We start from the raw sequence: 23,520 nt of genomic DNA on the forward strand, positions 1-23,520 counted from the left end.
ATATCTCAAGACTGATTTTTCTAAGGTTTTATGGACTGATGAAATGAGAGTGAGTCTTGATGGGCCAGATGGATGGACCCGTGGCTGGATTGGTAAAGGGCAGAGAGCTCCAGTCCGACTCAGACGCCAGCAAGGTGGAGGTGGAGTACTGGTTTGGGCTGGTATCATCAAAGATGAGCTTGTGGGGCCTTTTTGGGTTGAGGATGGAGTCAAGCTCAACTCCCAGTCCTACTGCCAGTTTCTGGAAGACACCTTCTTCAAGCAGTGGTACAGGAAGAAGTCTGCAAGGTAAGAAAAACATGATTTTCATGCAGGACAATGCTCCATCACACGCGTCCAAGTACTCCACAGCGTGGCTGGCAAGAAAGGGTATAAAAGAAGAAAATCTAATGACATGGCCTCCTTGTTCACCTGATCTGAACCCCATTGAGAACCTGTGGTCCATCATCAAATGTGAGATTTACAAGGAGGGAAAACAGTCCACCTCTCTGAACAGTGTCTGGGAGGCTGTGGTTGCTGCTGCACGCAATGTTGATGGTGAACAGATCAAAACACTGACAGAATCCATGGATGGCAGGCTTTTGAGTGTCCTTGCAAAGAAAGGTGGCTATATTGGTCACTGATTTGTTTTTGTTTTGTTTTTGAATGTCAGAAATGTATATTTGTGAATGTTGAGATGTTATATTGGTTTCACTGGTAAAAATAAATAATTGAAATGGGTATATATTTGTTTTTTGTTAAGTTGCCTAATAATTATGTACAGTAATAGTCACCTGCACACACAGATATCCCCCTAAAATAGCTAAAACTAAAAACAAACTAAAAACTACTTCCAAAAATATTCAGCTTTGATATTAATGAGTTTTTTGGGTTCATTGAGAACATGGTTGTTGTTCAATAATAAAATTAATCCTCAAAAATACAACTTGCCTAATAATTCTGCACTCCCTGTATATATATAGTGAGGGGCAGCTATATATATAGTGAGGGGCAGCTGTATGTAGTGAGGGCAGCTGTATATATATAGTGAGGGGCAGCTGTATATATATAGTGAGGGGCAGCTGCATGTATATAGTGAGGGCAGCTGTATACAGGGCCGGCGTCAGAACCCGGCAAACCCGGGCAAGTGCCGGGGCCCACTGTAAGTTAGGGGGCCCACTCGTCTCCGCGGCGGCCCCTTTAAAATGTTTGCCAGAAAATATTTGCGCATCGCATCGCAGCGCAGCGCAGCGCAGCGCCCGCTCGCCGTCCGAGCCATAATTATTCATGTTGCGCAGCGCCCGCCCCCTCTCTCACGTGATCCTCTTCTCTTCTGAGTCCAGGCACCGCACGCCGCACAGTCAGATCAACGAATCCAGCGAATACGATGATCCTCATTTGAGTCTGACTCACTGTAAGCCCGCCCCCAGCCAGCAGCAGGCCTGATAGCCGAGCCCAGAGCTGGAAATCTGGCGCCCAGTCCCAGAGCAGACACAACTGAATGCTGCTGAAGTGCTGACAGCTGAATTTCGTGTTAAATTTCTAATTCAGATTAACTAGTAAGTCTAGCAAGTCACAGAAAGACCAGTTATTGTAGTATTTATTATTATATCTGTTACATAAATGGGGGGCCTGCCGCCTGGGGCTATCTACAGTGAGTGTCACGACTCAGTCACTGTCTACACCAAAACACCCAAAACACCTAAATAATTGAATAAAGAACAATTAGCATGTGTTGCTTTGCTCTTGCTCAGCATCAGCAGCACACATCATGCCTGTAAGGCCAAATGCACACGGCTGTGAGCGGTCCGTGGTATCCCGGCCTGGCATCTTGCTGAGAGCTGGAGCGTATGACGTCATTGGTTGCTATGACGCCGTGCGCTTCATGCCGCCGCTGCACTACAGTAATACACTCGTATGATCTATACGAGTTTATTACTGTAATGCAGCGGCAGCATTAACAGTGTCATAGCAGCAACCAATGACGCTGTACGCTCCAGCTCTCAGCAGGATGCCAGGCCAGGATACCACGGACCGCTCACAGCCGCGTGCATTCGGCCTAAAACACAATATAAACTCCTCTAAGAAAATACCAGAACCCATGAAATCAATTATACAGTTTATTGGCAAAAATTCATAAGAGGAAATTTTCCTCTTATGAATTTTTGCCAATAAAGTGTATTATTGATTATTATTTTCTTAGGAGGAAAAATTATTTTTCATAGGAGTTTGTTTTAGGCCTCATGCACACGGCCGTTGTGGGCCCATGGCTGTATTGCTGCCCGCATACGGCCATTCAAGTTGAATGGGTCCGGATCTGTCCCGGCCGCTGCACGGACGTTGCCCGTGCATTGGGGACCGCAACAGATGCATAACAGCCGTGTGCATGAGGCCTAAGGGCTCTTTTATACGAACGGGTGCCGTGCGGGTAATCCGCTGTGTGAAAGAGAGCCAAGCCCCGCTCCGGACAGCAGAGACACAGAGCAGTAACATGACTGATAATGCTCTGTGCCTCTCTGTGCCATTTTTACTACAAAATGACAGTGAGATACAGTTGTCACTGTGATTTTGTAGTAAAATTATCACAGAGAGGCAAAGAGCATTATCAATCATGTTACTGCTCCGTGTCTCTGCTGTCCTGGACGGGGCTTGGCACTCTTTCACGCAGCGGATTACCCGCACGGCATCCGCTCGTATGAAAGAGCCCTTATGCCCCTTGCAGACTAGCGTTCCTCCCGCAGCAAGTCCACATCGCAGCACCCGGCCCAACCTCCCAGCGCTGCCGGAGGTCACATAGCATTATATTGATTGATCTAACCCTTAAAGTTCTGGAATGTATTGGATAACTGGCATAATGCTGTTAGTGTCATCTAATACATTCCAGGACTATAAGGGTTACATAGCATCATAAATCAATATAATGCTATGTGAATCCCATCAGTGCTGGGAGGTCAGGCCGGGTGCTGCGATGCGGACTCGCTGCGGGAGGAACGCTTGTCTGCAAGGGGCCTTAGCACAGGGGGGCCCACTGAGGCTTTATCGCCCAAGGGCCCACATGAACCTGGAGCCGGCCCTGGCTGTATATATAGAGTGAGGGGCAGCTGTATATATAGAGTGAGGGGCAGCTGTATATATAGAGTGAGGGGCAGCTGTATATATAGAGTGACGGGCAGCTGTATATATAGAGTGAGGGCAGCTGTATATATAGTGAGGGGCAGCTGTATGTATAGTGAGGGGCACCTGTATATATAGTGAGGGGCAGCTGTATATATAGTGAGGGGCAGCTGTATGTATAGTGAGGGCAGCTGTATATATAGAGTGATGGGCAGCTGTATATATAGAGTGAGGGGCAGCTGTATATATAGAGTGAGGGGCAGCTGTATATATAGAGTGAGGGCAGCTGTATATATAGAGTGAGGGGTAGCTGTATATAGAGTGAGGGGCAGCTGTATATATAGAGTGAGGGGCAGCTGTATATATAGTGAGGGCAGCTGTATATATAGAATTAGGGGCAGCTGTATATATAGTGAGGGCAGCTGTATATATATAGTGAGGGCAGCTGTATATAGAGTGAGTGGCAGCTGTATATATATAGTGAGAGGCAGCTGTATATATAGTGAGGGACAGCTGTATATATATAGTGAGGGGCAGCTGTATATATAGTGAGGGGCAGCTGTATATATATAGTGAGGGGCAGCTGTATATATAGTGAGGGGCAGCTGTATATATAGAGTGAGGGCAGCTGTATATATAGTGAGGGGCAGCTGTATATATAGTGAGGGGCAGCTGTATATATAGTGAGGGGCAGCTGTAAATATATAGTGAGGGGCAGCTGTATATATAGAGTGAGGGGCAGCTGTATATATAGTGAGGGCAGCTGTATATATATAGTGAGGGCAGCTGTATATAGAGTGAGTGGCAGCTGTATATATATAGTGAGAGGCAGCTGTATATATATAGTGAGAGGCAGCTGTATATATAGTGAGGGGCAGCTGTATATATATAGTGAGGGGCAGCTGTATATATATAGAGTGAGGGCAGCTGTATATATAGTGAGGGGCAGCTGTATATATAGTGAGGGACAGCTGTATATATAGTGAGGGGCAGCTGTATATATATAGTGAGGGGCAGCTGTATATATAGTGAGGGGCAGCTGTATATATAGAGTGAGGGCAGCTGTATATATAGTGAGGGGCAGCTGTATATATAGTGAGGGGCAGCTGTATATATAGTGAGGGGCAGCTGTAAATATATAGTGAGGGGCAGCTGTATATATAGAGTGAGGGGCAGCTGTATATATAGTGAGGGCAGCAGTATATATATAGTGAGGGCAGCTGTATATAGAGTGAGTGGCAGCTGTATATATATAGTGAGAGGCAGCTGTATATATATAGTGAGAGGCAGCTGTATATATAGTGAGGGGCAGCTGTATATATATAGTGAGGGGCAGCTTTATATATATAGAGTGAGGGCAGCTGTATATATAGTGAGGGGCAGCTGTATATATAGTGAGGGACAGCTGTATATATAGTGAGGGGCAGCTGTATATATATTGAGGGGCAGCTGTATATATATAGTGAGGGCAGCTGTATGTATAGTGAGGGGCAGCTGTATATATATAGTGAGGGGCAGCTGTATATATAGTGAGGGCAGCTGTATATATAGTGAGGGGCAGCTGTATATATAGTGAGGGGCAGCTGTATATATAGTGAGGGGCAGCTGTATATATAGTGAGGAGCAGCTGTATATATAGAGTGAGGGGCAGCTGTATATATAGTGAGGGGCAGCTGTATATATAGAATTAGGGGCAGCTGTATATATAGTGAGGGCAGCTGTATATATAGAGTGAGGGGCAGCTGTATATATAGAGTGAGGGGCAGCTGTATATATAGAGTGAGGGGTAGCTGTATATATAGAGTGAGGGGCAGCTGTATATATAGTGAGGGCAGCTGTATATATAGTGAGGGCAGCTGTATATATAGTGAGGGCAGCTGTATATATAGTGAGGGGCAGCTGTATGTATAGTGAGGGGCAGCTGTATGTATAGTGAGGGGCAGCTGTATATATAGAGTGAGGGGCAGCTGTATATATAGTGAGGGGTAGCTGTATATATAGAGTGAGGGGTAGCTGTATATATAGAGTGAGGGGCAGCTGTGTATATATAGAGTGAGGGGCAGCTGTATATATAGTGAGGGGCAGCTGTATATAAAGTGAGGGGCAGCTGTATATATAGAGTGAGGGGCAGCTGTATATATAGAGTGAGGGCAGCTGTATATATAGAGTGAGGGGTAGCTGTATATAGAGTGAGGGGCAGCTGTATATATAGAGTGAGGGGCAGCTGTATATATAGTGAGGGCAGCTGTATATATATAGTGAGGGCAGCTGTATATAGAGTGAGTGGCAGCTGTATATATATAGTGAGAGGCAGCTGTATATATAGTGAGGGGCAGCTGTATATATATAGTGAGGGGCAGCTGTATATATAGAGTGAGGGCAGCTGTATATATAGTGAGGGGCAGCTGTATATATAGTGAGGGGCAGCTGTAAATATATAGTGAGGGGCAGCTGTATATATAGAGTGAGGGGCAGCTGTATATATAGTGAGGGCAGCTGTATATATATAGTGAGGGCAGCTGTATATATAGTGAGGGGCAGCTGTATATATAGTGAGGAGCAGCTGTATATATAGAGTGAGGGGCAGCTGTATATATAGTGAGGGGCAGCTGTATATATAGAATTAGGGGCAGCTGTATATATAGTGAGGGCAGCTGTGTATATATAGTGAGGGCAGCTGTATATATAGAGTGAGGGGCAGCTGTATATATAGAGTGAGGGGCAGCTGTATATAGAGTGAGGGGTAGCTGTATATATAGAGTGAGGGGCAGCTGTATATATAGTGAGGGCAGCTGTATATATAGTGAGGGCAGCTGTATATATAGTGAGGGGCAGCTGTATGTATAGTGAGGGGCAGCTGTATATATAGAGTGAGGGGCAGCTGTATATATAGAGTGAGGGGCAGCTGTATGTATAGTGAGGGGCAGCTGTATATATAGAGTGAGGGGCAGCTGTATATATAGAGTGAGGGGCAGCTGTATATATAGTGAGGGGTAGCTGTATATATATATAGTGAGGGCAGCTGTATATATAGTGAGGGGCAGCTGTATATATAGTGAGGGCAGCTGTATATATAGAGTGAGGGGCAGCTGTATATATAGAGTGAGGGGCAGCTGTATATATATAGTGAGGGCAGCTGTATATATAGAGTGAGGGGTAGCTGTATATATAGTGAGGGGCAGCTGTATATATAGAGTGAGGGGCAGCTGTATATATAGAGTGAGGGCAGCTGTATATATAGAGTGAGGGGTAGCTGTATATATAGTGAGGGGCAGCTGTATATATAGAGTGAGGGGCAGCTGTATATATAGAGTGAGGGGCAGCTGTATATATAGAGTGAGGGGCAGCTGTATATATAGAGTGAGGGGCAGCTGTATATATAGAGTGAGGGGCAGCTGTATATATAGAGTGAGGGGCAGCTGTATATATAGAGTGAGGGGTAGCTGTATATATAGAGTGAGGGGCAGCTGTATATATAGAGTGAGGGGCAGCTGTATATATAGTGAGGGCAGCTGTATATATAGTGAGGGCAGCTGTATATATAGTGAGGGCAGCTGTATATATAGTGAGGGGCAGCTGTATATATAGAGTGAGGGGCAGCTGTATATATAGTGAGGGCAGCTGTATATATAGTGAGGGGCAGCTGTATATATAGTGAGGGGCAGCTGTATATATAGAGTGAGGGGTAGCTGTATATATAGAGTGAGGGGCAGCTGTATATATAGTGAGGGCAGCTGTATATATAGTGAGGGCAGCTGTATATATAGTGAGGGCAGCTGTATATATAGTGAGGGGCAGCTGTATATATAGAGTGAGGGGCAGCTGTATATATAGAGTGAGGGGCAGCTGTATATATAGTGAGGGCAGCTGTATATATAGTGAGGGCAGCTGTATATATAGTTAGGGCAGCTGTATATATAGTGAGGGGCAGCTGTATGTATAGCGAGGGGCAGCTGTATATATAGGGAGGGCAGCTGTATATATAGTGAGGGGCAGCTGTATGTATAGTGAGGGGCAGCTGTATATATAGAGTGAGGGGCAGCTGTATATATAGAGTGAGGGGTAGCTGTATATATAGAGTGAGGGGCAGCTGTATATATAGAGTGAGGGGCAGCTGTATATATAGAGTGAGGGGTAGCTGTATATATAGAGTGAGGGGCAGCTGTATATATAGTGAGGGGCAGCTGTATGTATAGTGAGGGGCAGCTGTATATATAGAGTGAGGGGCAGCTGTATATATAGAGTGAGGGGTAGCTGTATATATAGAGTGAGGGGCAGCTGTATATATAGAGTGAGGGGCAGCTGTATATATAGAGTGAGGGGTAGCTGTATATATAGAGTGAGGGGCAGCTGTATATATAGTGAGGGGCAGCTGTATATATAGTGAGGGGCAGCTGTATATATAGAGTGAGGGGTAGCTGTATATAGAGTGAGGGGCAGCTGTATATATAGAGTGAGGGGCAGCTGTATATATAGTGAGGGGCAGCTGTATATATAGTGAGGGGCAGCTGCATATATAGAGTGAGGGGCAGCTGTATATATAGAGTGAGGGGCAGCTGTATATATAGAGTGAGGGGCAGCTGTATATATAGAGTGAGGGGCAGCTGTATATATAGAGTGAGGGGCAGCTGTGTATATAGTGAGGGGTAGCTGTATATATATATATAGTGAGGGGCAGCTGTATGTATAGTGAGGGGCAGCTGTATATATAGAGTGAGGGGCAGCTGTATATATAGAGTGAGGGGTAGCTGTATATATAGAGTGAGGGGCAGCTGTATATATATATAGTGAGGGGCAGCTGTATGTATAGTGAGGGGCAGCTGTATATATAGAGTGAGGGGTAGCTGTATATATAGAGTGAGGGGCAGCTGTATATATATATAGTGAGGGGCAGCTGTATATAGTGAGGGCAGCTGTATGTATAGTGAGTGGCGGCGGTGCCGGCTGCGGTGCCGCACACTGTAGTTCACACACTGCGTGTCACCTGCGGCTGCTTCCAGCGCTGAGAGACGCCCTGAGAAATGAACTCTAAACTTCGAGACTGAACTTCAGAGAAGAGACAGCGCAGCCCTTCCGGAGGAGGAGACGACGGCCTCACCCAGCGCCCGACACCGAGGACACCCGCACCATGATCCAGAGGCAGCTCAACCGGATGCGGCAGCAACTGGCCCCCCACGGCCCCAACAGGTAAGCCCGTCGTCCGTCCGGGGCCCCTGGTATTGTGCCGCTTCATCCTGAGCTCCTCATGCAGGACCCCGGAGAGACCGCAGGTGCGGAGGGCTCTGGGACAGGAAGCAAAGGACCCCCAGACTAATGTGCCTGTCTGTCTGCCCGTGTATGATACGGAGATCGTGACCCAAGGGTCTCCAGCCCCCCATCAGCCTACAGGGCGCCCCCAGAACATGGCAGTCCTCACCCTGTGAGCCCCAGATCTGCATGGCTAGTTGAGAAGTTGACACAGTTGTGGGGAACCTTGTGTCCCAGTGATGGAGAGGATTTGGGGACCGTCAGGGATACATCTGGGGGCAGCAATGAAATATGACCCCAAATCAGTGGCGTACATAGAGAAGTCAGGGCCCCATAGCAAGGATCAAACCCCTACCCCCAGGGGAGAAGGGTTTCTGCCTAAATCCTTTTCATTGACCCTTGGGACATTTTTCCTCTGCCTCATTTGCTAAAGGTTGTCCCTTTAGAGGGTAGAGTCCTGACCAAGTTTTCACCTCCAGTAGAAGAGGAAGTAATCTCAACTAGGACGGGGCCCTTCCTGCCCTGGGCCCCACAGCAGTCGCATGGTCTGCCTCTATGGTAGTTAGTAGTGTTGAGCGAGCATGCTCGGCCGAGTACCACATGTCCTCGAGCGCAATGCTCGAGTCTCCTCCCTGCACGTTTCGTGGCCGCTAAGCACCCAATAAACGTGCAGGTAAGTACTGCCCTCACTGTAATGCCAGTAGCCATGTTGGTTACTGGCATTACAGTGATTGGCCAGATCGCATAATCGGGTGCTATATAGCACCCAATGACGCATGTTTGGCTCAGTATTTTAGGGAGAGCTGAGCGTAGGGAGTGTAGTTGAATATTTTTTTGGTACAAAAATGTTTCAGAGACCTAAAAATCTTTGTAAGGACTAATGTGTGTGACAACAGCAATATACAGTTACAAGAAAAAGTATGTGAACCCTTTGGAATGATATGGATTTCTGCACAAATTGTTCATAAAATGTGATGTGATCTTCATCTAAGTCACAACAATAGACAATCACAGTCTGCTTAACCTAATAACACACAAAGAGTTAAATGTTACCATGTTTTTATTGAACACACCATGTAAACATTCACAGTGCAGGTGGAAAAAGTATGTGAACCCCTAGACTAATGACATCTCCAAGAGCTAATTGGATTGAGGTGTCAGCCAACTGGAGTCCAATCAATGAGATGAGATTGGAGGTGTTGGTTACAGCTGCCCTGCCCTATAAAAAACACACACCAGTTCTGGGTTTGCTTTTCACAAGAAGCATTGCCTGATGTGAATGATGCCTCGCACAAAAGAGCTCTCAGAAGACCTACGATTAAGAATTGTTGACTTGCATAAAGCTGGAAAGGGTTATAAAAGTATCTCCAAAAGCCTTGCTGTATATCAGTCCATGGTAAGACAAATTGTCTATAAATGGAGAAAGTTCAGCGCTGCTGCTACTCTCCCTAGGAGCGGCCGTCCTGTAAAGATGACTGCAAGAGCACAGCGCAGACTGCTCAATGAGGTGAAGAAGAATCCTAGAGTGTCAGCTAAAGACTTACAGAAGTCTCTGGCATATGCTATCATCCCTGTTAGCGAATCTACGATACGTAAAACACTAAACAAGAATGGATTTCATGGGAGGACACCACAGAGGAAGCCACTGCTGTCCAAAAAAACATTGCTCCACGTTTACAGTTTGCACAAGAGCACCTGGATGTTCCACAGCAGAACTGGCAAAATATTCTGTGGACAGATGAAACCAAAGTTGAGTTGTTTGGAAGAAACACACAACACTATGTGTGGAGAAAAAGAGGCACAGCACACCAACATCAAAACCCCATCCCAACTGTGAGGTATGGTGGTGGGGCATCATGGTTTGGGGCTGCTCTGCTGCGTCAGGGCCTGGATGAATTGCTATCATCGAAGGAAAAATGAATTCCCAAGTTTATCAAGACATTTTGCAAAAGAACTTAAGGCACCAGCTGAAGCTCAACAGAAGATGGGTGTTGCAACAGGACAACGACCCAAAGCATAGAAGTAAATCAACAACAGAATGGCTTAAACAGAAGAAAATCCGCCTTCTGGAGCGGCCCAGTCAGAGTCCTGACCTCAACCCGATGGAGATGCTGTGGCAGGACCTCAAGAAAGCGATTCACACCAGACATCCCAAGAATATTGCTGAACTGAGACCGTTCTGTAAAGAGGAATGGCCAAGAATTACTCCTGACCGTTGTGCCCGTCTGATCTGCAACTACAGGAAACTTTGGTTGAAGTTATTGCTGCCAAAGGAGGTTCAACCAGTTATTACATCCAAGGGTTCACATACTTTTTCCACCTACACTGTGAATGGTTACATGGTGTGTTCAATAAAAACATGGTAACATTTAATTATTTGTGTGTTATTAGGTTAAGCCGACTGTGATTGTCTATTGTTGTGACTTAGATGAAGATCAGATCACATTTTATGACCAATTTGTGCAGAAATCCAGATCATTCCAAAGGGTTCACATACTTTTTCTTGCAACTGTATATTTTTTGCGCATCCTGCACTAAATATCGTGTAATAGGCCGCTGTGGACAGTTAGGACAAAATTATTTGCGCCACATCTCCTATGTAAAATGTTCGTATCTCTAAAATATCAGTGACATCCAGTGCACTTTTTCTATAGACATTGCAAACAGTGACATTACCTGCAGGATATTTCCTGTATAACGTTTCCTCATCACAAATACCTTGCACATACACTTCCTAATCCTACGCTACTGTACGTGGGACAGACTTTCAAGAATATATCATATTTAAAATGTAGAAGGCGAGCAGTAAGAGACGGGTTAGTGTGGCCGTGAGGCTGATGGTGCACGCAGAGGCCGTGGCCCTGGGTGCGGTGAAACTGCCTGCTGCCAGAGCACAAGAAAAACAATCATGCATGGTAGCTAGCTTCATGTCCCAGTTTGCAGGGCGGTGTAGGACAACGCTCTTGAAGTCAGACCAGTGCGACCAGGTGGTCGGTTGGATTGCAGCAGATAATGTTTCCAGTCGGTTAAGCACCACCCTGTCTTCCACCAAGTCCAGTCTCAGTAGCCAGGAGTCTGGTCAACACAATCCTCACCCCGATCCACCTTCCTCCCACCATGGAAAGTCTGGGCAAACAAGTGATCCCACACTCAGATATTCCGAGGACTCTTTTCATCACCACTACTTGATTTGTCCCTCTCGCCAAGCATTCTTCAAGAGGGACATGAGATCTTGTGCCCTGATTCCCAACCTCTTGAGCATCCATAGTTTAATGAGGTGGATGATGTTGAGATACAGATGCCAACAGCAGGCCCTCGCATATAATTTTTTAGAGGGTCAGGTCGCCAGCAGGCCTTCACCTACAATCTTTTACTAGGTCAGCTCACCAGCAGGCCCTCACCTAATTAGGGTGTATTGGAGTGCCGGTTCCTTTTAATTTTTGGCAGCCTTTTCCCTTAGTGCATAGGCTTTATGAGTGTAGGGTTAGGGTTAGGGATTGTACCACAGTGTGAATGAGGCCCTCCATTATGTGATATACAGGGTGTATCGGAGGCCTCTTCCTTGTAATTTTTGGCAGCACTTGCACTTTATATACAAGTAAATATACAGGAAAGAATGTTTCATAATGATTTTTCCTCTAAAATCGAGTTTTTTCTTCGGTTTTGTGCGTATTATTGTCAATTTGTAAAAGTGGCATACTACTCGGACAACATTCTTCCCAGCAGCGACCTGGGAGTCCAAGATGCATCCAGACATCCTCCCCATTCTGTTCCCGAAACATTTCGGTGGTGTTTCCATCCATTTCTGACCTTTTACTATGAACCAGGCACCCTCCCCTCTTCAGAGCAGGGGGTGCCTGGTTTAATGCTCGAGTTCTCCCATTGAATTCCATGCTCGATCAACACTAGTAGTTACGCCCCTGCCCCAAATCCACTCCCTGACTCTGGAGCAGCAGGTGGGATCAGCGGGAATCAGGCCTGAACAGACCCTTGTCAGGACTGCCACTCACTGGAAGGGGTTAATCAGCGTCCTGCACTCTCACAAAACCTTATGTATGAGAATAAGTGCACCCGAAAACCCAGCCCGTGCTCCCGAAAACCCAGCCCGTGCTCCCTAAAAAACCCAGCCCGTGCACGCTAAAAAACCCAGCCCGTGCACGCTAAAAAACCCAGCCCGTGCACGCTAAAAAACCCAGCCCGTGCACGCTAAAAAACCCAGCCCGTGCACGCAAGAAAAAACAGCCCGTGCACCCGAAAACCAGTCTGTGCACCCGAAAACCAGTCTGTGCATCCCCACTGCCGCCCCTAACCTCTCCTCACATTCCCCACATAGTTGAAGTTATGGAGCTTCTTTTCTTAACAGTCTGTGTTGTGCCATTCCTTTATTATTCCTGCTAGAAGTTATGAAGATGGGTGTTACCAGGTGGGGGTGTGCCACTGCTCAGTCTGATACTACCCCCTTCCTAAACACTGGTAGAGCCCATGTGGATAAGTAATGGCTTTAGGTATATGCTTCCCAATATGTATTAATTGGAGAAGGCCAGCGGTTACTACAGTCATGTTCACAGGAGCAGCCTGCTGGAGTGCACTGTATCGGGCACAGACAGGGCCCCTCCACATGCCGCGGACAGCCAGCACAGGCTGCTGGAACCTAGCGTACGACAGACCCAGAGATCAGGGCTAATGATAACTTTCCCCATGTAGGGTGTGAGGTATGGAGAAGCAAGAGCAGAGTTATTCACTGACATTTAACATACAATGGTACACTGCTTAAAGGGGACATACACCTATTTTCGCACATTTCATGCTCCGATGCTCTCCCTTGCCCTGTGCAGGATCGCGCTGGGCAAGGGCATTTTTATTTACAATAACACTGCCAGGGGAGGCTTCCGCCCAGCAGTGTGTACGTCACCGGCTCTGATGGTCTGGGTTTAGCGTTGCCCTAGCTGTCTTACAGGCTACAGCAGCGCTAAATACCGCCCATTAGTGGCGGTAACATGACCGGGCTCACTGCTGGGCGGTAGACTCCACCTGGCAGCCCTATGGAGAGCCCGGTTCGTCACCGGAACTCCTGAAAATATCTTTTCCCTGCACGATTCAGAGCAGGGCAAAGGAGAGCATCGGAGCATGAACTGCTGCCTTTGCGAAAATGGGGGTATGTCCGGGTTCAACTCTGAACCCGGACAACCTCTTTAAAGGGGGAACCAGAATGCCCCCTTTAACCCCTTCACGACATGGGTCTTTAAAGAGTGGTTAGGCGCAGACATTTAGGCGGCTTTCCCTGAGAGCACTGTGCTCCAAGAGCCTAAATGTCTCCGCCCATGCAGCAATCTGGGGAGCCGTTCTTTGTCTACAATACCCATGCTATTACAGTTTTAGCCTGCAGGTGGCAGGGATCCAAAACAACATCATCCCCACTCATTGCAGTGTAAGGTAATAGCAATCTGAAAAAAACTAAAACCCTAACCTTTAAAAATCTAAAAACATGGAATCATCCTGCTGTTCCCATAATAAAAATAAACAAAAAAATAAATAAAGATAAATCGGCCTTGCTGTACCTATTGTCTGAACTGTTCAAATATAAATGTATCGTGTACGGTGAACTCTGTAACAGAAAAAAAGTCTGATCGCCTCACCTCAAGAACCGTTCAAAAATTAATACACACCCCAAAATGGTATCAATACAAACTACAGAACGCACCACAAAAAAGAGTCCTCACGCAGCTCCATAGATAAAAGATTTTTCTTGTGTTTTCTCTCTCATATCGATCTATCCACAGGTGAAACTCGAAAAATTAGAATATCGTGCAAAAGTCCATTTGTTTCAGTAATGCAAATTAAAAGAAATTGCATTAATGCAGCTTAAAATTACAAACCGGATTCCAAAAAAGTTGGGACACTAAACAAATTGTGAATAAAAACTGAATGCGATGATGTGGAGATGGCAAATGTCACTATGTTATGTGTAATAGAACGTAGATGACGGATCAAACCTTTAATCCGAGTAAATGTATCATTTTAAAGGAAAAATACGTTGATTAAAATTTTCACGGTGTCAACAAATCCCAAAAAAGTTGGGACAAGTAGCAATAAGAGGCTGGAAAAAGTAAATTTGAGCATAACAAAGAGCTGGAAGACCAATTACCACTAATTAGGTCAATTGGCAACATGATTGGGTATAAAAAGAGCTTCTCAGAGCGGCCGTGTCTCTCAGAAGCCAAGATGGGTAGAGGATCACCAATTCCCACAATGTTGTGCAGAAAGATAGTGGAGCAATATCAGAAAGGTGTTACCCAGCGAAACATTGCAAAGACTTTGCATCTATCATCATCAACTGTGCAGAACATCATCCGAAGATTCAGAGAATCTGGAACAATCTCTGTGCGTAAGGGTCAAGGCGGTAAAACCATACTGGATGCCCGTGATCTCCGGGCCCTTAAACGACGCTGCACCACAACAGGAATGCTACTGTAAAGGAAATCCCAGAATGGGCTCAGGAATACTTCCAGAAACCATTGTCAGTGACCACAATCCACCGTGCCATCCGCCATTGCCAGCTGAAACTCTACAGTGCAAAGAAGAAGCCATTTCTAAGCAAGATCCACAAGCTCAGGCGTTTTCACTGGGCCAGGGATCATTTACAATGGAGTGTGGCAAAATGGAAGACTGTTCTGTGGTCAGACGAGTCACGGTTCGAAGTTCTTTTTGGAAATCTGGGACGCCATGTCATCCGGACCAAAGAGGACAAGGACAACCCAAGTTGTTATCAACGCTCAGTTCAGAAGCCTGCATCTCTGATGGTATGGGGTGGCATGAGTGCGTGTGGCATGGGCAGCTTGCATGTCTGGAAAGGCTCCATCAATGCAGAAAAATATATTCAGGTTCTAGAACAACATCTGCTCCCATCCAGACGTCATCTCTTTCAGGGAAGACCCTGCATTTTTCACCAAGATAATGCCAGACCACATTCTGCATCAATCACAACATCATGGCTGCGTAGGAGAAGGATCCGGGGACTGAAATGGCCGGTCTGCAGTCCAGATCTTTCACCTATAGAGAACATTTGGCGCCTCATAAAGAGGAAGGTGCAACAAAGAAGGCCCAAGACGATGGAACAGTTAGAGGCCTGTATTAGACAAGAATGGGAGAGCATTCCTATTTCTAAACTTGAGAAACTGGTCTCCTCGGTCCCCAGACGTCTGTTGAGTGTTGTAAGAAGAAGGGGAGATGCCACACAGTGGTGAAAATGGCCTTGTCCCAACTTTTTGGGGATTTGTTGACACCATGAAATTCTGATTCAACATATTTTTCCCTTAAAATGGTACATTTTCTCAGTTTAAGCTTTTGTTCCGTGATTTATGTTCTATTCTGAATACAATATTAGAAGTTGGCACCTCCACATCATTGCATTCAGTATTTATTCACGATTTGTATAGTGTCCCAACTTTTTTGGAATCCGGTTTGTAGAATTTTATGAAAAAGTTCAATATTCTAGGCTCAAAGTGTCACCCTCTAGTCAGATAATTAGTCCATACCCCCTGAGCAAAGGGGACCTGAGATTGTGACTTTAGGGTTTTATAAGCTGTAAGCCGTAATCATCCAAATTATCATAAATAAAGGCTTGAAATATCTCACTTTGCCTGTAATGAGTCTCATATGTTAGTTTCACCTTTTAATTGGCATTACTGAAATAAATGAACTATGCACGATATTCTAATTTTTTGAGTTTCACCTGTATCTATCTATCTATCTATCTATCTATCTATCTATTTTTCCTTATCATCCTTCAGGCAGCACACACAAAGGGTTAATGTCTTGCTCCTCCCTTCTAGGACAGAAGACAAATCATGACTACGGCTACTTTCACACTGGCGTTTTGGCTTTCTGTTTGTGAGATCAGTCATGGGCTCTCACATCCCTAACCCTAACCCGTCATAGGCTCTCACATCCCTAACCCGTCATAGGCTCTCACAACCCTAACCCGTCATAGGCTCTCACAACTCTAACCCTAACCCGTCATAGGCTCTCACAACTCTAACCCTAACCCAAAACAGTTTTGCCCTAATGCATTCTGAATGGAAAAGGATCCACTCAGAATGCATCAGTTTGTCTCCGATCAGTCTCCATTCCGCTCTGGAGGCTGCTTGAAGCGTTTTTGTGTCCATCTGACGAAACTGAGCCAAACTGATCCATTCTGACACCCAATGTAAGTCAATGGGGACAGATCCGTTTTCTATGACACAACAGAAAACGGATCCGTCCTCCATTCACTTTCAATGGTGCTCAAGATAGATCAGTCGTGGCTATGTTAAAGATAATACAAACTGATCCATTCTGAACGAATGCAGACATTTGTATTATTTGAACGGATCAGTTTGTGCAGATCCATGATGGATCCGCACCAAACGCGAGTGTGAAAGTACCCTAAATCAGACTAACGCCCCTATAAAAGGAGGGCACACCCACTAGGCAGACGTGTTTTTTCTAGGACAATGAAGCTCACACATACGGAGGCTGCAGCTGCTGTGAAGGCCAGTATGGTTGCTAAGCCTGATAATATATAGCTGGAAGTGTTTCCAGAGTATCATGTATTATATGAGGTGCTGGAAGTGGTTTCCAGAGTATCATGTATTATATGAGGTGCTGGAAGTGTTTTCCAGAGTATCATGTATGATCTGAGGAGCTGGAAGTTTTTCCAGAGTATCATGTGTCATGAGGTGCTGGAAGTGGTTTCCAGAGTATCATGTATTATATGAGGTGCTGGAAGTGTTTTCAAGAGTATCATGTATGATCTGAGGAGCTGGAAGTTTTTCCAGAGTATCATGTGTCATGAGGTGCTGGAAGTGGTTTCCAGAGTATCATGTATTATATGAGGTGCTGGAAGTGTTTTCAAGAGTATCATGTATGATCTGAGGAGCTGGAAGTGTTTCCAGAGTATCATGTATCATATCAGGTGCTGGAAGTGTTTTCCAGAGTCATATGCATGTTATAGAGCTGGAGGTGTGCTCCAAAATTAAGTGCATGACATGACTGAGCTGGAAGTGGTTTCCAGAGTTAATTTTCTGCATTGCGTGTTCCATGGGATGATTGAGCTGAGATTTATCCTGGAATGTTCCTGGTAAGTTTCTCATATGCAGCAAGTGTTCCCTGCAAACTATCAATGTGTGTTACAGGGCGTGTCCCTGTGGAAGTGCTGGTTTGGTTGTTACAAGCAGTTAGTACCTTCAGGGCTGCAAGCAGGGTCTCCACCTCAGGAGCCATTTTGGATTAGATCTCAATGAAGTATACAAGTGCAACTGAACTAAACTCGATGGGTAACATGTTAAGTAGAAAATGTTGCAAGAGGTTAACTCACTCTTTCAATGGTCTTTGTCACAAAATTCCATGAGATAATTCTGTGCCATGTGCTATCACAGGTACCTGGGTCGGTATTATCTCAGCTACATCTGGAGCTCTGCAGCAGCGGAATCACAGCAGCTTTAAGGATCCTGTGTCCTGGAACGGCTCATATGTAGCTTGTATGTATGTGTGAGCGAAGTAATATCTTACAAATACGGAACTCTGCAGAGAATCCCATAAAGCTGATGGTAGTATGTGCACCAACTGTGGACAATGTAGGAGACGTCTGCATCAACTGTGGACAGCCTGTTCCTGAAGACAATGTAGGAGACGTCTGCATCAACAGTGGACAGCCTGTTACTGAAGACAATGCAGGAGATGTCTGCACCAACTGTGGACAGCCTGTTCCTGAAGACAATGTAGGAGACGTCTGCACCAACTGTGGACAGCCTGTTCCTGAAGACAATGTAGGAGACGTCTGCACCAACTGTGGACAGCCTGTTCCTGAAGACAATGTAGGAGACATCTGCACCAACTGTGGACAGCCTGTTCCTGAAGACAATGTAGGAGACGTCTGCATCAACAGTGGACAGCCTGTTACTGAAGACAATGCAGGAGATGTCTGCACCAACTGTGGACAGCCTGTTCCTGAAGACAATGCAGAAGATGTCTGCAGCAACTGTGGACAGCCTGTTCCTGAAGACAATGTAGGAGATGTCTGCACCAATTGTGGACAGCCTGTTCCTCAAGACAATGCAGAAGATGTCTGCACCAACTGTGGACAGCCTGTTCCTGAAGACAATGCAGAAGATGTCTGCAGCAACTGTGGACAGCCTGTTCCTGAAGACAATGCAGAAGATGTCTGCAGCAACTGTGGACAGCCTGTTTCTGAAGACAACGTAGGAGATGTCTGCACCATTGCCTCCCAGCTGAAGGTCTCCAGTGCAGATGTTGTGGAATGGTTTACTTCTCAGCAGTCCTTTCTGCTCATATACTGTATCTGTTAGACCTCGCTTATCTACAACTCCTTTTAGTATATCTCCTGCCTCATCTCATCTGATTCATGATGGCGTACCTTCATTTACCTTTATTATTCAAGCTGTGCTAGCTCACCTTGAGATGGTAGAACCTAGAGAAGATAAGTCCAAAAGGGAGGGTAAGAAACAAACACTAGGGTATTGCCTGATGATCCTATATAAAAAGGGATGTATGGCAGGAGTGTGGTCCTAGCCAGACTGAGAACATTATGTGGAGCTAGATTATAGCAGCGTGTTACAGATCCTGCAGTCTCAGCTCAGTGGGGAGACCCACCTAATCTAATATCCCAGTGGCCAATTAGAATCAATTGTTGTTATAGAGGGGTCTCCTTTCCACAATAGACCTCTAGGTCTAGATTCATTTTTGTCATTTTCATTGCAAAGATCACCTAAGAGAGGCTCAGAGGGGATAGATGGAGAAGAGCAAGTTCTAAGTGTTCAGGCTTTCCAAGCTCTAGAAAGTAGGCATTTGGAACAGGAAAACATCAAATTTAGGACCCCAGGCTTCCGGTGGGAGCGAGATTACAGAACCTTTTCTCAAATTGTGCAAATATCACGTCAGACACCTGGATAAAATCTTGTACTCGGGTTACTCCCTCATGTTAAAGGGGTTGTCAGGGTTCAGAGCTGAACCTGAACATACCCATCATTTCACCCAGGCAGCCCCCCTGATGTCAGCATTGGAGAAATGCTCTCCTTTGCCCTGCGCTGTATCGTGCAGAGCAAGGGCTCTTTTATTTATAATAACACATTGCCGGGCGGAGGCTTCCGCCCAGCAGTGTGTTCGGTGACGTCACCAGCTCTGATGGGCTGGCTTTAGTGCTGCCCTAGCAGTTTTACAGGCTAGGCCAGCGCTAAAGCCAGCCCATCAGTGCCGGTCACATCACCAGGCTCGATGCTGGGCGGAAGCCTCCGTCTGGCAGCCCTGTGGAGAGCCCGGTTCATCACCGGAACTCCAGAAAATGTCTAAATGCTATTTAGCGCAGGGCAAAGGAGAGCATCGGTGTATGAACTGCTCCAATGCTCAAGTTGGGGGCTGCCCGGGTGAAAATGGGGATATGTCCGGGTTCAGCTCTGAACCCGGACAACCCCTTTAAAGAAATTGCTCCCAAGGCAAATAAAAGTCAACCCTTCACAAAGCCTCATATAGTGGTGGTTTCAGGACTTTACAGAAAAATCTTGACCTCTTTCCCAAGAAATTTCAGGGGTCTTTTCAAGAGTGTATGCAGTGCCAAAGCCAATCCTAAGATGGAGGCTAGATCTTTTTTGAATCAGATATTTTTTATTAAGTTTTCAAAAGTTTTTAATACAGGTACAACAATATCCCCGACCATCCCACCCTATCCCTCCCCTACCCATCCAACCGCCAAAAAACACAACCACTAGAAGGTAGAAGGTGCAGTCCATGTCCGGAACTGGTAAATCCAATGAAAGTAGCAATGTCCTCTTCCTGGCGCATGACATCCCTTCGTTGAAGGACTTCTGTAGCTCATCATATATTCACATGTCGTCACGGCGCACACAGCCATTCAGCCACCTACAAACACTCTAGCATACTTAAGGAAAGACATGACCCACTCATACCACAATGCTCCATATTTACGAACACACTCTAAGAGAGATTATAATGGGAGACCCATGAAAACCAGATCGCCTCAATTTTTTTTATAGAGTTTCTCTTTAAGTAAACATACTTTTCCAACTGTACCAACGTGTGTACCATATTCACTACCTCCTGAACTGCTGGTGCTGATTTATCAATCCAATGGAATGCAATGCATTTCCTTGCCTGATATAATATTCGCATAATAGCCTCCTTTTTTTTTTTCAACACGCCTCTCGCGACCTTCACATAACCAAGGAGACAGGTCAGGGGGGTAACCTCTAGACGAGACTGAAAGATCCTATTTATAAGTTCCACTACCTCCACCCAATATCTCCTAAGCCGTGGAGAGTTCCACATAAGATGGATCAAGTTTGCCCGAGAAAGAAGGAGGCTAGATCTGACGTCTCTAAAAAAATACCTTCTCGGAAGAATTTCATGATGTGAATTTCCGTTCGGTCATCAACATTCGCTCTCTTAGACCATGCCCAGCAGCTACTTTGTCTGAACATATATACTTTCCTACTCATATATACTATGTCATGTCACTGTATTTTACCCTTGAGGTGGCCCTGACAATGAAATCTATTAGTCCTCCTCCTGGATGGGCCCCTTCTGAGTTTGGGCCCCAAAGCAGACGCTTCCTATATAGCTATGCCCCTGTCAGGACTGCTAGGAGAATCCTAGGGAATCTGACCTCTTTGATAGAAGCCATAACATGGGCATTAGTGCATGTTGCAAACCAGCACAGTTTCAGGAAGAAACCAATGTTTATTAAGTCTGGTTCCTCCTGTGGTGATCAAGCCAGAAACTCGGGAAGACCTTTCTTGATGGCTTTGTCTGAGAAATAGTGAACAGGGTAGATTATTCTGGCCATTCCAATAACTCTTTTTAGGAAGTACACATTCTTTGAGTTCAAGGGGAGGTGGTCTTCTCAAGAGATGTATGTGTGATCCAATATTAGAGACCTGGGAGCAATATATCTAGTTCTTCAATTAGGGCAGGCTCAAGAATCAGTCAGTGGTGGAACAAACAGACAATATCTCCACCATGTGCTACATCAACAATTGGCATAAGACTCACTCTGCCCCACTGAACAGTCAATACAGTCAAATTATGACTTGGGCAGTGGAATGTCAAACCATAGACAGCCATCCAAATTCAAGGTTCTCTGAATGTTGAGCCTGATCTGTTGGTCACAGGTCACAGTTGAAGTCTCAACTACTCTATTTTTAACAGATTGTGTGCAGATGGTCTACCACCAAATTTTCCTCCATTTCCCCTCCTATCCTGGGTGCTCAGGGAAATGAGACGAGAGTCTCAGCCATAGTGCTCATCTGGCCAGGAAGGCACAATTCCCTCCTGGCTACAACTTTCTAGAGGAAATTATTGGACAAACAGTCTGCCGCATCTTCTGGTTCAAGCAGGCCTACAGCATCCAAGCTGGAGATGTTTCAGATTACAGCCTGCAATCTGATGTTTCAGGACTGAGGAAAGGCCTGTAAGATGTGGTGGTGGAAACTTAGCAGAATCTGGATCTTTCTGAGGTCTCGCATGTTTCCAGTTTGGGTTAAAACCTGACACTGTAAGAGTGCATTGGACAGCCGCCACTGCTCACATAGATGGAGCCTTCGTGCATTCAGGCATTCTTACATTCTTTATTCAATTCAAATGAATCGGTTAAGTCTCCTATTCGATCCTGGGATCAGGCTCTTTTCTTCAAGACCCTGGTCGAATCTCCATTTTAGCCTCTTACAGAAGCACCACTAAGGTTTGTATCATTGGTGGCACTTGCATCATCCAAGAAGGTGTCAGACTTTGCAAGCTCTATCATGTAAAGGGGCATATCTGAAGACTTGATTTTAAGGTTGATGCCCTATATCCTACCAAAGGTCTCATCTTAAAGGATAACTGTCACACTTAGACCCTAATTTCAATTTTCATATATGTAGTTACTAATAACATGAAATTCCAGAATGAGTTACTATTAGACTGACCCCATATTCAATAAGATTCAGCCCTTAGCAACCAGTCTGCATAAAACTGCAATTTCTCTATTCAGTTAAGATGGCCGCCACTGCCCTCACCCTGAGGCTAATCCCGCCTGCCCTCACTAGCCAGTAACAATAGCCCCCCAAAAGTGTCAGTAACCAGAGCCCTCCCCCCTAAAGGGTTAATCTCCTGCAGCACAAAGGGGTCCTCTTACCACATGTTGCTTTCATTTATACACTGGGCAGATGGCAGATCTCCCCTTCTTGCTCTGCGCTGCTTCGACTCTGCATTGTCCAGCTCTGCTGAGTGAGGGAGCGTCTGCTAAGTGCAGGGACAGGGAGAAGTGCACACAGCCCAGGCACTGGTATCAGCTGCTGGGGAGGACCTGGCTTTAATCATTTACTTACAGTCCCTGGCTGTCTGTAATCTGACCCTGCACGATGCAGCGTGCTCCGTCCTTCAACACAGAGGACGGACCATGCATAGCAACCTGATTTTAAGCACAGATAAAAATAGGCAGTAGAGGGAACAAAACTGTGGAATTAAGGGGTAATTGAATACAGTGAAAAGTTGAAATAGGGCCACCAAGGAGATATTAATCACCACAATCCAATACTCCAAAAAAAATAAAAAAGTGACAGTTATACTTTATTGTAAGTTAAGAAATTCATCTTATCAGAATCCGCAATCGGCTGAACAAGACAAGCTTCATCTACTGGTCATTGGAGGACCGGGATCCTTCAGGTCGACTGACCAGCTGTTTATAGAGAGGTATAAAAGTCAGCAAGCCTACACTGCTTGGATCAAGAATACTATTAGGTCTGCTTCTCATTTTCAAGTACTCCCATTACCAGGTGGGGTTACAGCACACTGAACTCCGTCCACTTAGTCGCTTGGGCAAGAAAAAAAAAAGGCATGGGATGAAATCTGCAGGGCTGCTACATGGTCTTCTCCATGCACCTTTACAAAACCAAATAATCTGGATGTATCTGCTGATTGCGATTCAGCCTTTGACAGACTCATTAAGGCTGCGATTTCCATTCCCCCCCCCCCCCCTTGTTTAATACGGCTTTTCAGATCTCTTTGTGTGCGCTGCCTGAAGGACGATAAGGAATAAAATTTGCTTACCGAAATTTATCTTTTCTGGAGTCCAAAGGCAGCACATATATCCCTCCCTGAAAAAAGCATTGTTTGGAATAATCACGTCCG

The 23,520-nt window shown here is 45.6% G+C and overlaps 1 protein-coding gene across 1 annotated transcript in view; it reads left to right on the forward strand.

Moving 5' to 3' along the window:
- Positions 1-8,156: 8,156 nt before the first annotated feature.
- LOC122922282 (SH3 domain-binding protein 1-like) overlaps positions 8,157-23,520 on the forward strand; it is a 134,941-nt gene continuing 119,577 nt past the window's right edge. The window contains exon 1 of the mRNA XM_044272841.1: positions 8,157-8,280. Within this exon, the coding sequence (XP_044128776.1) occupies positions 8,222-8,280 (59 nt within the window). The 5' untranslated portion in view covers positions 8,157-8,221. The remainder of the gene's footprint in view (positions 8,281-23,520) is intronic.

This window comes from Bufo gargarizans, unplaced genomic scaffold (assembly GCF_014858855.1).
Source record: "Bufo gargarizans isolate SCDJY-AF-19 unplaced genomic scaffold, ASM1485885v1 fragScaff_scaffold_10_pilon, whole genome shotgun sequence".
Lineage (NCBI taxonomy): Eukaryota > Metazoa > Chordata > Amphibia > Anura > Bufonidae > Bufo > Bufo gargarizans.